The sequence below is a fragment of the Zonotrichia albicollis genome, chromosome 3 (genome assembly GCF_047830755.1).
Source record: "Zonotrichia albicollis isolate bZonAlb1 chromosome 3, bZonAlb1.hap1, whole genome shotgun sequence".
Classification (NCBI taxonomy): Eukaryota; Metazoa; Chordata; class Aves; order Passeriformes; family Passerellidae; genus Zonotrichia; species Zonotrichia albicollis.
In genome coordinates, this window is record NC_133821.1 from 78,930,493 (window position 1) to 78,943,830 (window position 13,338).

At 37.9% G+C, this 13,338-nt stretch overlaps 1 protein-coding gene across 1 annotated transcript in view; it reads left to right on the forward strand.

Annotated features, from left to right (window-relative positions):
* The window catches only part of LAMA4 (laminin subunit alpha 4), a 99,411-nt gene that overhangs the window by 82,248 nt on the left and 3,825 nt on the right, over positions 1–13,338 (forward strand). Inside the window, exons 28-37 of the mRNA XM_014265676.3 lie at positions 937–1,070; positions 2,317–2,481; positions 3,223–3,376; positions 4,077–4,267; positions 5,784–5,973; positions 6,801–6,956; positions 7,787–7,946; positions 8,939–9,069; positions 11,825–11,918; positions 12,905–13,024. Coding sequence (XP_014121151.2) covers positions 937–1,070; positions 2,317–2,481; positions 3,223–3,376; positions 4,077–4,267; positions 5,784–5,973; positions 6,801–6,956; positions 7,787–7,946; positions 8,939–9,069; positions 11,825–11,918; positions 12,905–13,024 — 1,495 coding nt within the window. The remainder of the gene's footprint in view (positions 1–936; positions 1,071–2,316; positions 2,482–3,222; positions 3,377–4,076; positions 4,268–5,783; positions 5,974–6,800; positions 6,957–7,786; positions 7,947–8,938; positions 9,070–11,824; positions 11,919–12,904; positions 13,025–13,338) is intronic.

Below are 13,338 nucleotides of genomic sequence, written 5' to 3' on the forward strand. Positions count from 1 at the left end.
TGTGACCCGGGCACAAATATGGACTTGCACTCACAAAATGTTGTGTGAGACAAAGCGATCCCAAGACGCTGCAGGCTCAGACTGACATCTGCAGCGAGCATGAGCTCAGATGCCAGAACATTTGCAACCACCCCCAAATGTCTGTTCTGCGATGCTTGCAGAATATCATCAGTAGTGCAGCAGGGGAGGCTGCGTGGCACCGATAACCACTTCTAAACTTTCCCGTGTTGCAGCCTGGAGAATTACCTCCAATTGAAGTCAGTAACCGTGTCAGTTCCCCACACCTTTTGCATAAATGAGGCCTCGCACACACCACTTCATGTTTTTAACTCAGTAGCTCTAATCCTGAGGTGACAAGTGCCCTACTTAACAAGCAGAAGTTCAGCTATTCAGCGCTTGGCAGAACAAGGCAGAACGATTCCTACCAGTGCACAGCGGCAGGGCTGGCTCTAATGGAACTGAGAGGATTCTGCTAGCGGCACAGTGATCCCGAACTCCTGACCCAGATAACACATCTTATCTCTGAGATAATTTTGAGTGATTGAACGGGTCTGATCAGAGGGAATTAAAAAAAGAAAGAAGATGTCTGGGTCTTATGACAGCAGAAATCTTGCTGTAGCAGCTGCTCAATACGGTACCAGAAACACAAATGAAATGTAAACATCATACATTTGTGCTACAGGGAAGGAGCTCATGTGACAGGTACATGAAACATAATCAGCAGCAGAATTCCCAGAATTCAGACTTTAAAATGGGCAATATAAATTCTAATGATGTCATCTCTTGTTTTGCTTCTCAGAGTATATCTTTTTGCAAATTAAGCACAAATGGGGAACATAGAGAGAAGAAAAATAAAAACAACATGAAAATTCACAGAACTGTTAATTTTTTTCTGTGTAATACTTGCTTATGAAGGTGTTTTTGTCTGTATTTCAGTCAGATGTATTATCCATCTCTATGGAGAGAGGTGCTGTGGTTTTAAATGCAAGTGGAACCAAAATTCAGTCACCAGAACGAAATTACAATGATGGAAAAACCCATTTCATCATTACTTCTGTCACCCCAGAAAGGTAAAGCTGTACAGCATCTTTTATTCTCTACCTTTAGAGCATAAATATTTCTTGTAAAGCACATTATCATTTAGCACTTACTTTTAAACACTTGAGTGGTGCTTTCTTTAAATGACTGATTTTAAAATGTGATTGAAAACTGACAAACTTGGGCTTGAGTTCAAGATGATGGGAATTTTTATTCAAATGAAAATAGTTTTTTTCTGAAAGCTTAGTCCTTTTTTCATTCTCAGGCAAGAAAACAGTTTAATAACATTTAAGGTTAGCAAGAGATTAATTTTTTAACAGGATTAATTACTTTAATTTGTTAAAACAATTCCCAGTTTATCCTATAGTGATTGAGGCATCTTCACATAAAGCATTCATCTGGGATGTACACAGTGAAACATGTTAAAAATATTTTTAGCACTGGCAGCCACAAACATGACTAAATACAGCAGTAGGGAATAAGTCTCTCTCTGTGCTCCTTGTAACTCTTGAAAGCTTTGGTTTATTGGTATGTTTTACTATTGTTTATATGTTTAAATTTTTTAGAAGATCACATGCTCAAAGCAACTTTCTTTAAGAATCTTGAGATTATTATCATGAGATATCTCTACCTATGAGATACAAGCATTCTTACTTTCCTAATGGAAATGAAGGTTTGTACCTATGACTTCTGGCATCCAAGAATCACAGTTTGAAAAGCTGAAGGTGTGAAAAGGTGCCTTGGAATAACCTTGGGGATTATGTTTCCCTGCATTTGCAAAACAAAATCAATGTCTAATGCTTTAGTATAATCAGTTTCTTTATAAAGCCAGAGAATCATTCCTGACTATTGCAACAATTTGTAAGTTGCAAAATCAGATTAGGTAAAAAGCATTGTAAAACTCAAACACTGCACTGTGATGAAAGAGAAAGAAAAAGGGATAGGATCATAAACAATTAGTGTGTGCTTGGATCTTATTTTACCCCAAAGGTGGCTCCATCCCTTCATCAGCACGCCCCTAGTTTGTCTTTTTTCACTGTGCAATTTTAGACTTCACAATTCACTGCAGGGTAATATTAAATCCACGGGCCTATGTACACAGTTTTGCCAATGCACTGCACTGCACAGCTGAAATCAAGGTTCTCTCATGCCTTTGAGCAGTAGCACTGAGTGTGTATGCACTGAGTGGAGCATTTTGGGTGCATGTACTGTGCTGTCTGACCACTGGCACCGACGTTTCCAAAGCTAGCCTGCAAAATGGATGCTTTGCCTTTGCAGGTATGAGCTGACTGTTGATGACAAGAAACAGAGCAAGAAGAACCCAGCAAAGGACAGAGCAGGGAAAAGCCCAGACAGCATCAAGAAGTTTTATTTTGGTGGCTCTCCCCTCAGAACACAGCAAGCCAACTTTACTGGCTGCATTAGCAATGCCTACTTCACTAGGTGAGTAACATCCTCCCAAACACATTAACAGGCAGTCACTGCCCTGCCTGACAGCTTGAATAGTAGCTCATGAGAAATGATTTATTGTCACAATAAAAATTCCTCTCTCATTTTGTGAGGCTAGACAGCATGTGTGAATAAGATTCTTACCTTATTTGCCATGGAATCTGTTGGCACAGATCTGCTAGGTTAAGATATTGTTAAGGTGGTAATAACTTGATAGCTTTCAGTACTGCACCTGCTAATGCTGCTGGTGCAATGAATAATTTGCATAGCTGTAATTTACATTTATATTATGTAGCTCTCAGGTCTGCCTTTGAAACAAAATTGTATTAAGACATCTTGCAGAAGCTGGGGAGGTTAGGACTTTGATCATGTAAAAATGGTCAGAATGTGTTGATCTTAATTGTTTTATGAAATATTCTTATATAGATTTTAAAGTTGAATTTGATGCTGCATATTGACACTCTGTTTATGCCAGCATGTATATAAAAGGCAGATGTAGTGTGGGCTGTCCTCGTTATCCATTCATTGACAGATCAATATGTACTTTCATCCATGATCCAAGAAGGAACCATTCAAATATAATTTAAATATAATTTAATATAATATTTAAATATAATTTAAACTCATTCAAATATAATTTAAACTATAAATGTAAAATTCTGAGATTTTTATGCAGATAATTCTAACATTTGAGAAAAAAAAAGCTGTTCTTGTCATCTCCTCTTTGAAACACAGGTTGGATGAAGAGGTTGAAGTGGAGGATTTCCAGAAGTACTCTGAGAAAGTTCAGGCATCTTTGTATGGATGCCCTGTTGAATCTCCTCCAGTTGCTCTTCTCCATAAGAAAGGAAAAAACTCATCAAAAGCCAAAGGAAACCGTAATAAAAAGGTCTGTTATAAACTGCTCCAGTACCACTCTAAAGTTTTCCAAAATTCTCCAAATTATGGATCTAAAATGCATAAAGGCAATGCCAAATATATGAACAGGATCCTGTTCCTTTACATATTCCATCACTGGAAATGGAATTGCCCTGACCCAATCTATCTACACTTGCATCATTCTCTTTTGCTAGAATTATAAAACAAAATACCTGACCTCTTCAAAACAGTACTTCAGAAACAAGCCTTTCTGATTTCTACGGTATTCTAAAGGCAAAAAGCTTGCTTCTGTTCTCATCTGCTTCTGTATGGCTCTCTACTGGGTACAATTAGCACATATTAATATAAATGGGGAAAAACCTTCCTCCAGCATGCAGACTTTTTAGAATAAGCATATCCTCTCATGCCTATAATATAGCTGATATCACCAAAAACAGAGAGAAAAAGATTTGATTAGGAAAACTGCAAAAATAATAATTGTAATTATGTTAGCTACACAAGTACTTTGTTTATCCTTTGCTCTGTCCTAATCAGCATTTACAGTAGACCTGTTCTAGGAAAATTTGACTCAGAAACAACCCTGGTATTTATGTAGGGAAACAATATATTACTAGTTTACATACATAAATTTACATACATAAATTATACTGCTCTTTTATTATGTCCAATCTTAGCTAAAAATTCTGGTTAATAGTTCTTTTTCTATGAAGGTGGGAAGAGATAAAGACAAGATTGCACAGCCTTCATCTGGCCTCAAAAAACTGTATCAAGTGAATTTGCAAAAAGAGCCTCAGTGCCACCTGCCCATGAATCCCAAGGCAACTGAACATGCCTATCAATTTGGAGGAACAGCAAACAGCCGGCAAGAATTTGACCACATACCAAAGGATTTCAGTCAAAGGTAAAGTGACTTTAGAAATAAAAATTAAATATGCTGGGGAGGAGAAAGATGTATTTCAATTTATTTTTTTTAAGGGACACATTTCTACTGTTACTCTGGCTTTGTTCCTTTATATCTTAGGCTAAATTTTGTGTTGATCCTGTTGTTAGGTTATATTAAAAGGTGCTTCCGTTGAGTAAGAGAAAAGCATAGATTGTGTTTCCAGTTACATCCCTCTTGTGGAAGCTTCATCTGTGTTGCATTTTAACAAAATGTGTCTCCTTGCCTATTTGTGTGAAGTTTTAAGAATGTTAGTTCTATACAAGCATCGCACAATAATCAGTCTCTTTACACAAGAAGTAAAGGCATTAAAGCAGAAAGGAAACAGTAATATGCTGGGTGGACCTTGCTAGTATTTTAATCTTCACAGTGCAGTAAGACAAAAAGCTATGAAAACCTGGTACAATTCAAGCGATAATGGAAATCTAAGTAATAATGAGATACTGTTGAAATTTAATATTCATGTTCCCACAAAACATCCCATGCAATATTCAAAATCCAGTAAGGATTTTGGTTTAATACTTTCCATTAAAGATTATAAATTCAACAACACAGCACTTCCTGGAAACATACCAGACCACTAACTCAGAAAAAAAGAGTGTTCTTTCCTGATTTAAATTAGAAAGTCATTATGTTCATCTTAATTTAATACATTTAACTTAGGGCAATTCTGATGGCACCCATATGAAGGCAAACCCAGACTCTAATACCTTCATCCCCCCTTCATTCCTAAAACATATATTAATTTGCCAAATTTTATTAAAGCTTCATTTTTGTAATGTTCATTTTTAAAAAGTAATGAGTTTTGTCATTTTAAAACAATATGGGCAAGGGACTGAGTGTCTGTGGAATGTACTCACAGAGTCCATTAGGAATGTATAGTTGCTTTACACACTATGAAGAATGGAAACTAGGTTAGACCTGACACCAGAAAAAGGAGGAATCAGTTCTGGCACTGTCCTACACCAATACAGCTTTGCCATGTTGTAGACCTTAAGTAATAATAGCAATCACTCAAGAAATTTTCACTGTGACAGTGTCAAACCAACAGTGGTATGGCTTCCTATGCTGTGTTGGACTTCACAAGGAACTACGAGGAAGGAGAAGCTTCGATCGAGTCTGGAATAACATACAGGCCTTAAACATCAGGCCTCCGTGCCATCACACTTAAAAATCCCCTCAGCCCTGCTGTTTAACATAAAAGGAAATGTACTGTCAGATTTTGGTGGTCTGCATTCAACTTATTACCTCTAGAGATTTTAATTTTTGAAAAAAATGTTCTTCACCAGGCAGCTTTTTCTCCAGCTTTGACTTCTGCTCAAAAAAACAGCACAGAATGTTTCTCAGAAACACCACTTTCATAAAGCAGATTAATATCTTTTTGGATGAAAGAAAAATTTTAGTCTTCCTCTGCCTGACATTTGATTTAAATCAAAAGTATCTACTTAAATGTGAATATTGTGTTTTTGTGTGCCAGAGCTCAGTTCTCTATCAGTCTGAAAACTCACTCATCTCACGGAATAATTTGCTACGTTTCGGATCAAAAAGAGACCAACTTCCTGGCCCTTTTTGTTGCTCATGGCCGACTCATTTTTATGTTTAATGCCGGTCACCAGAAGATAAGGATTAAGAGCCAAGAGAAATACAATGATGGTCTGTGGCACAATGTAAGTAAAAGAAAGAAATCATGATGGCATGTGCTGTCAAGGCTACAGTAAAGCTCATGTGACAGCTCAGGGAGTTTTCATTCATGTATTCATAAACATGCCTATATGTTGAGAAACTTCCATAAATATTTTTAGATCTTCCTCACGGCATTTTATTAAGTCATTAACTAGGGACAGGAAAGTGAGTCAGTTATAAAAATTCAGCAATTCCCAACACTAACAGCTGAACAGAAATGAAGGAAGCAAGCAGACCAATAAGGCAATTAAGAGTTAAATGAGTTATTAAAGGAAAGACTAGAATAATTTTGTTCAGCAAATGTCTTTGAAGTGCCTAAGAAAGGAACACAGCTGTCTTAGGCTGCCTCAGTAGTCTATGAAAATAAAAAGACAATTTTAGGAGTCAAGGTGAATTTCCCTCTGTAGGTATCTCTCTCTTCTCATTAACTACAGAGGAAGTCTACAGCTACTAAACTACTGACTTGGGCATTTAAGTGTTTAAAGGAGGTTGGATGAATCCATACCATAAAACTAATGATGACTGTGAAAATGCTAACAGTGATAGGTAGAACTCAGTAGACCTTACGGCACCTTAATTATCTCTGCCTTGTACACCAAAATGCAAGAAAGGCAGCAGTTTTACTATCTAGCCTTCATATGCATGTGAAAAATGAGGGTTGCCCAGCAAAGAATACTGGCAGTTAGCAAAACAGGCTTGTAGAATATTGCTCATGCACTTTTCTTCTCAAATATCTCATTTTCTCCTGCTGTGCAGCAGTGATCCCTTAACAGATGGAAGTAATCTTCCACATTTTTTCTTCCCTTCCTAGGTGATATTTATTAGAGGCAAAAATATCGGTCGCTTGATAATCGATGGTCTCCGAGTACTAGAAGAATCTTTTGATGGGAATGCGAATGATTGGCAAGTCACTGAACCACTCTATATTGGAGGTGTAGCTCCCGGAAAAGCTGTAAAAAACATCCAGGTAAAGCAGATCTCCATGTACAGACCCCATTCCTCTGTGTAAAGTTAAAACAAAAGCTGACTGTAGGGATGAGATCAGACAAAATCTGACTAAGATCTTGATCCTCACCTGCTAAGGGGCAGACAGCTCACCTCATGTATAGAGCATTCCACAGGGCTGGGCTGGGGGTAGCTGGGTAAGGCTTCCACAGCCTTGCAGCAGCAGCTGGGAAACCAATGGTCCATGAGGAACCGAAAAATCCTAGTGACATCCAAAATTAGATGAGACAAATAATGTTAGGCAAGATCAATTTCACCCTGAGGTCTGAGATACAGAATGAGTTTTGGAGACATTTTGATGTTCTCACAGTACGTCTATTTTAAGACAATACCTAGAGATCAGGATTCTGTTCTACAGCTTGGTACTGAAGTATACGGAAAGGAGTGTTGAACTAACAATGAATATAATATTCTCTTTCAAGGTAATCTTTACAGTTATGTGCCTAACAAGATTGATAAACTACTCTGAAAAGGTAGACCCCTGTCTTGCCTTGAGGCTATGAGGTACATGTATAGCACTGCCTTGCCCTACTTGTGTTTTTTTTCTCACAGTTCAGTAAAGACTGAGAAACAACACAAGCTGGAATTACCTTGAAGTCATCAAAAAGACATGAGAGGCTATGAGAATCATTTTTCCTCCTTCCCTTCTCGGGAAATTGTTTTTTAGTTCAAAACTGATGCGCCAGACAATCACAGCCTTACAGCTTATTAACAAGTAAAAATAAGGACAGAAGAATATATTTCTTTCCACAAGCAGTTTATTTACTAATCAAGGCTTTTTTTACCCCTCAGATTAACTCTGTCTACAGCTTTAGTGGCTGTCTCAGCAACTTACAGCTCAATGGAAGACCACTTACTTCAGCTTCACAGACATTTAGTGTAACACCTTGCTTTGAAGGCCCATCAGAAGCAGGAACATACTTTTCTTCAGAAGGAGGATATGTCGTCCTTGGTAATATATTTCTAACCAAATGTATCCCAAAATAGGACTGTGATGTTCACTGTGCTTCAGAATGGCATTTTTCACTAAAGAGTGTGGTAATTTCCAAGGCTGTGAGCTGTAAGGATTATCAGAAAAAGATCACTATTGCGCTAAGCAGATGATATTGACAGGTCACAATGTCACTATGAAACTTAACATTATTAAATAAACACATCTGTATGTATGTATGTATGTATGTGTTTCAAATAATAATTTAATAAGGGAATAATTTTAATGAGGGAACAGACCATAATATGTTAAAATTAGCATAGAAGTCAACATGGCAAAGACCAAGTACACCATCAAATGGTCATCCATTATTTTTTTAATTAACATGTAAATAAAACTCCTGCAGAAAGGCTTTCGGCACGTCTTGATACAGAACAGCATGACAGAACATATCTTTTCTGTAATTTAGGCCTGCTGTGTTCCAGGAAGAGTTTTAGGAGGGTGTTTCAGTCACACAGGCTCTGATCTGAACAAGAAAAGAACTGCAAAACCCTATTCACTGGCAGCACCAAGAAGAATCAGACTAGTGTTTCTAATTTGCTCTCTGGCCTGTCACCAGTTTGAAAAAGGGAGTTTCTCCTACAGAATCATCAAAGCTCAAGTGAACTCCCACTCACTCAATAATGACTTCTGAGTGTCTAGGAAATTGCACAATAAGAAACTGCCAAAAATACAAATAATTTACTTTCTGTTGTCCATTTTATTGCTAAGAAACATTTTTAAACAAAATACATTTTCTAAATAATGAGAAAAGTAAATAAACCTTTATCAGTACTCCAATCAAAACAAAAGTTGAAATGGGTCATTGACAGTACATCATGCTATCTGATATTTCAATAGTTTGAAGAACAAATAAAATCCACCCTCTGATGTTCTACTTTGACTTTGAATAAATGTCCGATTTCATCACTAACTCAGATGACAAAAAGAACGTTATTCTTTTTACTTCACAGATGAATCCTTCAGTTTAGGCCTGAAATTTGAAGTTGTTTTTGAAATACGTCCCCGAAGCAGCTCAGGAATCCTACTGCATGGTCACAGCGTTAATGGAGAGTACCTGAATATGCACATGAGAAATGGACAGGTATAAACAAGGTCACATCTCCTCCACTGCCTTGACTGGCTTCTCTTCTCTTACTTGGGCTTCGCTACATACAGATTTTGTCTTACAAATTTCCAATTAACTGATTCTTATTTCTCCCCTAAATATAATAACAGCTTAGATTAGCCAAACAAAATATTTACTTTAAAATACTAAAAATAACACCTGTGGCAAGTTCAGATCCCTTTACTAATGCAAGCCACAAATATTTTGCTGTGAGCTGAAAAGAAGCAAAAGCACTGACTCTTTCGCACTGCTCTTCACCCACACATTAAAAATGTATCATGGTTACAAGTAACCATCAATATTTTTTTTCTTATTTTTTAAACGATAAGTCTGAGTTACACTCAGTCTCTTCTTTCTTTATCAGATATATGTGTGATGGAAAGAGTGAGGGAAAGGAAAAATTCTGATTGTCTGTTGGCCTGGTTTCTACAGGCTCTGGATTTCAAATGAAGGAGAGAGGTTAGAAATTAACACACCAGACAGTTGTTGCTATTTTTTATTGTGTTTATTGATAAAATCTGGATGTCTTCATGCTATGCATTGCATACCTACAGTAATAAATTTCAGTATTAAGTGAACAACACCAGCAAAGATTTAGAGCATAGGAAATCTTGGAAGTTTTCTGGTCTTTCCTGAAGAGGAGAAACTCAGGGCATAGTCAAGAGACTAAGCAGTGTGGACAGTCTTTAATCACTGCTATGCACCTGTCAATTAAAGTGGAAGGGTATTTAAGTGGGGCTGGCTGTACCTCAGTTAGAAATGCAACATCTGAGGAAATACTCTCACCTCTTCTCCAAGAGCAGCACCTACAGCAGAGTGACTGAGTAAACAGTTTAACAAGATGATTCATGCTATCTTAAAGCAGGTGTCTAATGAGGTGACTAAATGAGCTGTTATTCAGATAATTTATTTTTCTGTGTTGGCTATAGAGAGAACAGGTGCTTCAGTTAGGCACCAGACTTTTGACAGCCGATTAGGTAAGATGAAGCCCATTCTTACCCCTGTATCTAGGGAATTAACAGAGAAATTCTTAAGTACATTGTGCTGATGTGTATCATGCCACATCTAAATGCTGAGTCTGTATAGAACCAGTCCAGTATAGCACTTCTTATGTCAAGTCCTAACCAAAGTTCTGCATGCCCAATAATTTGTCTGGTTTTACCAACTGTACCAACTGGTCTAACAAAGGGTGCTGCTTCACTTACTGCTTCACACCTCCCTTCCTGTATAATGCAAATGCAATTAATAAACAAAATTCACCCTAGAAAAGCAGCTTTTCCCTGCTTGTCACAGCAGCAGTTCAGTACCTTCTTAGTAAGGATCTGTGTGTCTTTAGCATTAACTATCTGCCCTCTTTCAATGCATTACAAAAGACCTGTTTTGTGAAAACCATTTTGCTGAACGAATAAGATCAGCAACTATAATTCATTTTTAAAAGGTACACATCTCTATCAGTACAGCTTGTCTGAGTGATTTATTAAGGAGTCACTTTCTCCTATGATTCTTTATTTGCTTCAGTCGATACATTTTGTCTAAGAGTGGATAAAATAGAACATGAGGATCATTTTAATTGTGTTTGTTGGTGCCCTTCTAGGAAAAAAAATTAATATTTTTTGGTTACAACTGTATCAAAACCCTCTAGAATTAACTATAAGTTTCTTCCTTGTGAGAGACTATTTACAAGGGCATGTAGTGACAGGGCAAGGAGGAATGGCTTCAAACTGACAGTAAATTTAGATTAGATATTAGGAGGAAATTCTTTGCTGTGAGGGTGGTGAGGCTGGAACAGGTTGCCCAGAAAACCTGTGGATGCCCCATCCCATTAAATGTTGAAGGCCAGGTTGGATGCGACTGAGCCACCCGATCTTATGAAAGATGTTCCTGTCCACAGCAGGGGGGTTGGAACAAGATGATTTTTAAGGCCCCTTCCAATCCAAACCATTCTATGATTCTGTGATTTTCAGGCAGCATAGAGTCAGCATAATCAGGAACAACTTCAACATTTGAAAAGCCTGAGTGGTTGGGCTCAGATTTTGGAGTTCTCTGGCAATCACCACCAGGAATCTCATGTCCTACAACAGGGACACAACACTGTTTTGCTGCTGCTGCACCATTTCCATGAAAAAAGATATTAATCCATTAGCTAAAACGGAGGTGCAAAATTCAGAATTATGTTCACCTTCTAGCTCTGCCAGAGATTTACTTGTAAGCTTGAAAAAGTAACTTAAAAGTAATTCTTAATTTTGCCATCCATTCCTTTCTCATATCTTTTCTGCTTGTTTATACTTGGGTTTTCATGACTGTTTTCCTTAGTAAGTGGCTAGTAACATGCCAAAAACATCATCTGATGCCTCTAAACACTAATTTATCACACAGGAAATTACAGAGTAGAGGTACTAGTAAATGAGTGAAATTAGCTTTTATTTTTAAATCTTTTCTTGAACTCTTCCTTGAGATAATTAGGAATGTCTCCAAACTATTGAATCTGAACAGTTAAACAAAAAAAAAAAAAAGAAAAAACCACACAAAAAAAACCCAAAAACAAAAAAAAACCAACCCACCCTAAATTTTATTTAAAATTTTATTTATTTTGAAGAATTTAATGAAGCCATGTTTTCCTTTCTCTCGGATACTTGACATGTTTTGAGTGAGGAATACAACATTATTACAACAGAAGGTAAAAAGAGAAAAGGAGGGGGTTTACAGTGATGATTACATTCTTTTCCCTCAGGTTACTGTGAAACTGAATAATGGAATCAGGGATTTTTCAACTTCAGTGACACTGAAACAGAGTCTCTGCGACGGCAGGTGGCATCGAATTGCAGGTCAGTAAAAGGTGATTGTTCCCTAATTAAGGTAACAAAGCCCGTCTCTTGCTCCCCAGATATCCATCTCCATGGGCTAGAGCACTGGCAATGCAGAAGTATTTTCAGTTCTTTTTCACCTGCCAAGACCCAAGTTTGTGGAAAGACACAGTCTTAGTCATCCCTCAGACACAGAACTGTAGGGCTTCCTGGGAAGACAAGCACTGGTTCCTACAAAAAAAGGGAAAACAAACAAAGATAGAAGCTCCCTGTTCAAAGAACAGAAAGCAGCCCATCTGAAATTCTGGCTACCTCTCCTAATTCATATACCACATTATAGTCTTCCTTTCCCTATTAGAGGTTAAATAAATTGATAGAACGCAGTAGGTAAAAGAATATGCTGCCCTTGAAAGTCAAATAACAAGACAGATGTGGGGAACTTTTTGCTCATGATAGAGAGATGTCTGCAGCTGGGATTTTGCCTCTGTGCCAGACAGTCATCCTTCTTTCCAGGTTTTGAAACTCAAAAAGCATTTCCTGGGTGCTTTGAACCACCTCATCTTCCTGTCTAGATGTGGACTTAGAATGTCTTCCACTATCACTGCAGAAGTGATTTGAGTCTGCACCCTTTCCACAAGCATTCTGTTTCCCTTCTGAAGGACATCCAGGCACTCAAGCAAGGGAGAAGTCTCAGTGCATTCCAATATATCCCTAAATGGGAGTGATTGGGCAACGTTTTTTTTAAGCCACAAGCCATTGTATGCTCATAACCTGGAGCCCAAACACTGCCACCAGGGATCAAGAGCCCCACTCAAAAGCACCCTTGCTCCCACTGTATCTACCATCGGTCCTGCTCTATGCCAGAATCCTCTCACAAACTGTCACTGATGCCTCACACCCAATCTAGCAAACACTAAATCAACTACACACACCAAAGAGATAACTCCTGTCTGTCATAAAAGACTCATGTCACACTTCTTGCTGATCTCTGTTCCTTCTCCTTTCAGTTATTAGAGATGCAAATGTGGTGCAGCTGGACGTAGACTCTGAAGTCAACCATGTGGTAGGGCCGCTAAATCCAAAGGCAATGGACCACAGGGAGCCGGTGTTTATTGGAGGTGTACCAGGTAGGTTTTTGGCATCTTTGTGGTACATTGTTCTGAGATTTCAGCCCTGTTTCCAGAGAAAGCATAAAGACTAAGTTTTCATCTCAAAAAAGAACAAAATACGTGAACAACCTGGTAAAATTCAAAGGCTCAAGAGCTGATCATAAATGTTCTGCCTCAAGTTCTCAAACAAAAAGACGTGCTGCTTCATTGAAATGAAAATATTCACAGCTGTTGGAGTGCAACGTATGGATTCACTAGAGAAGTCAGCCAACAACAAACAAAATTTCTTTTTTTTCTGTTTTTCCTTCCCATGTGGGCTAACTCTTTTGTAA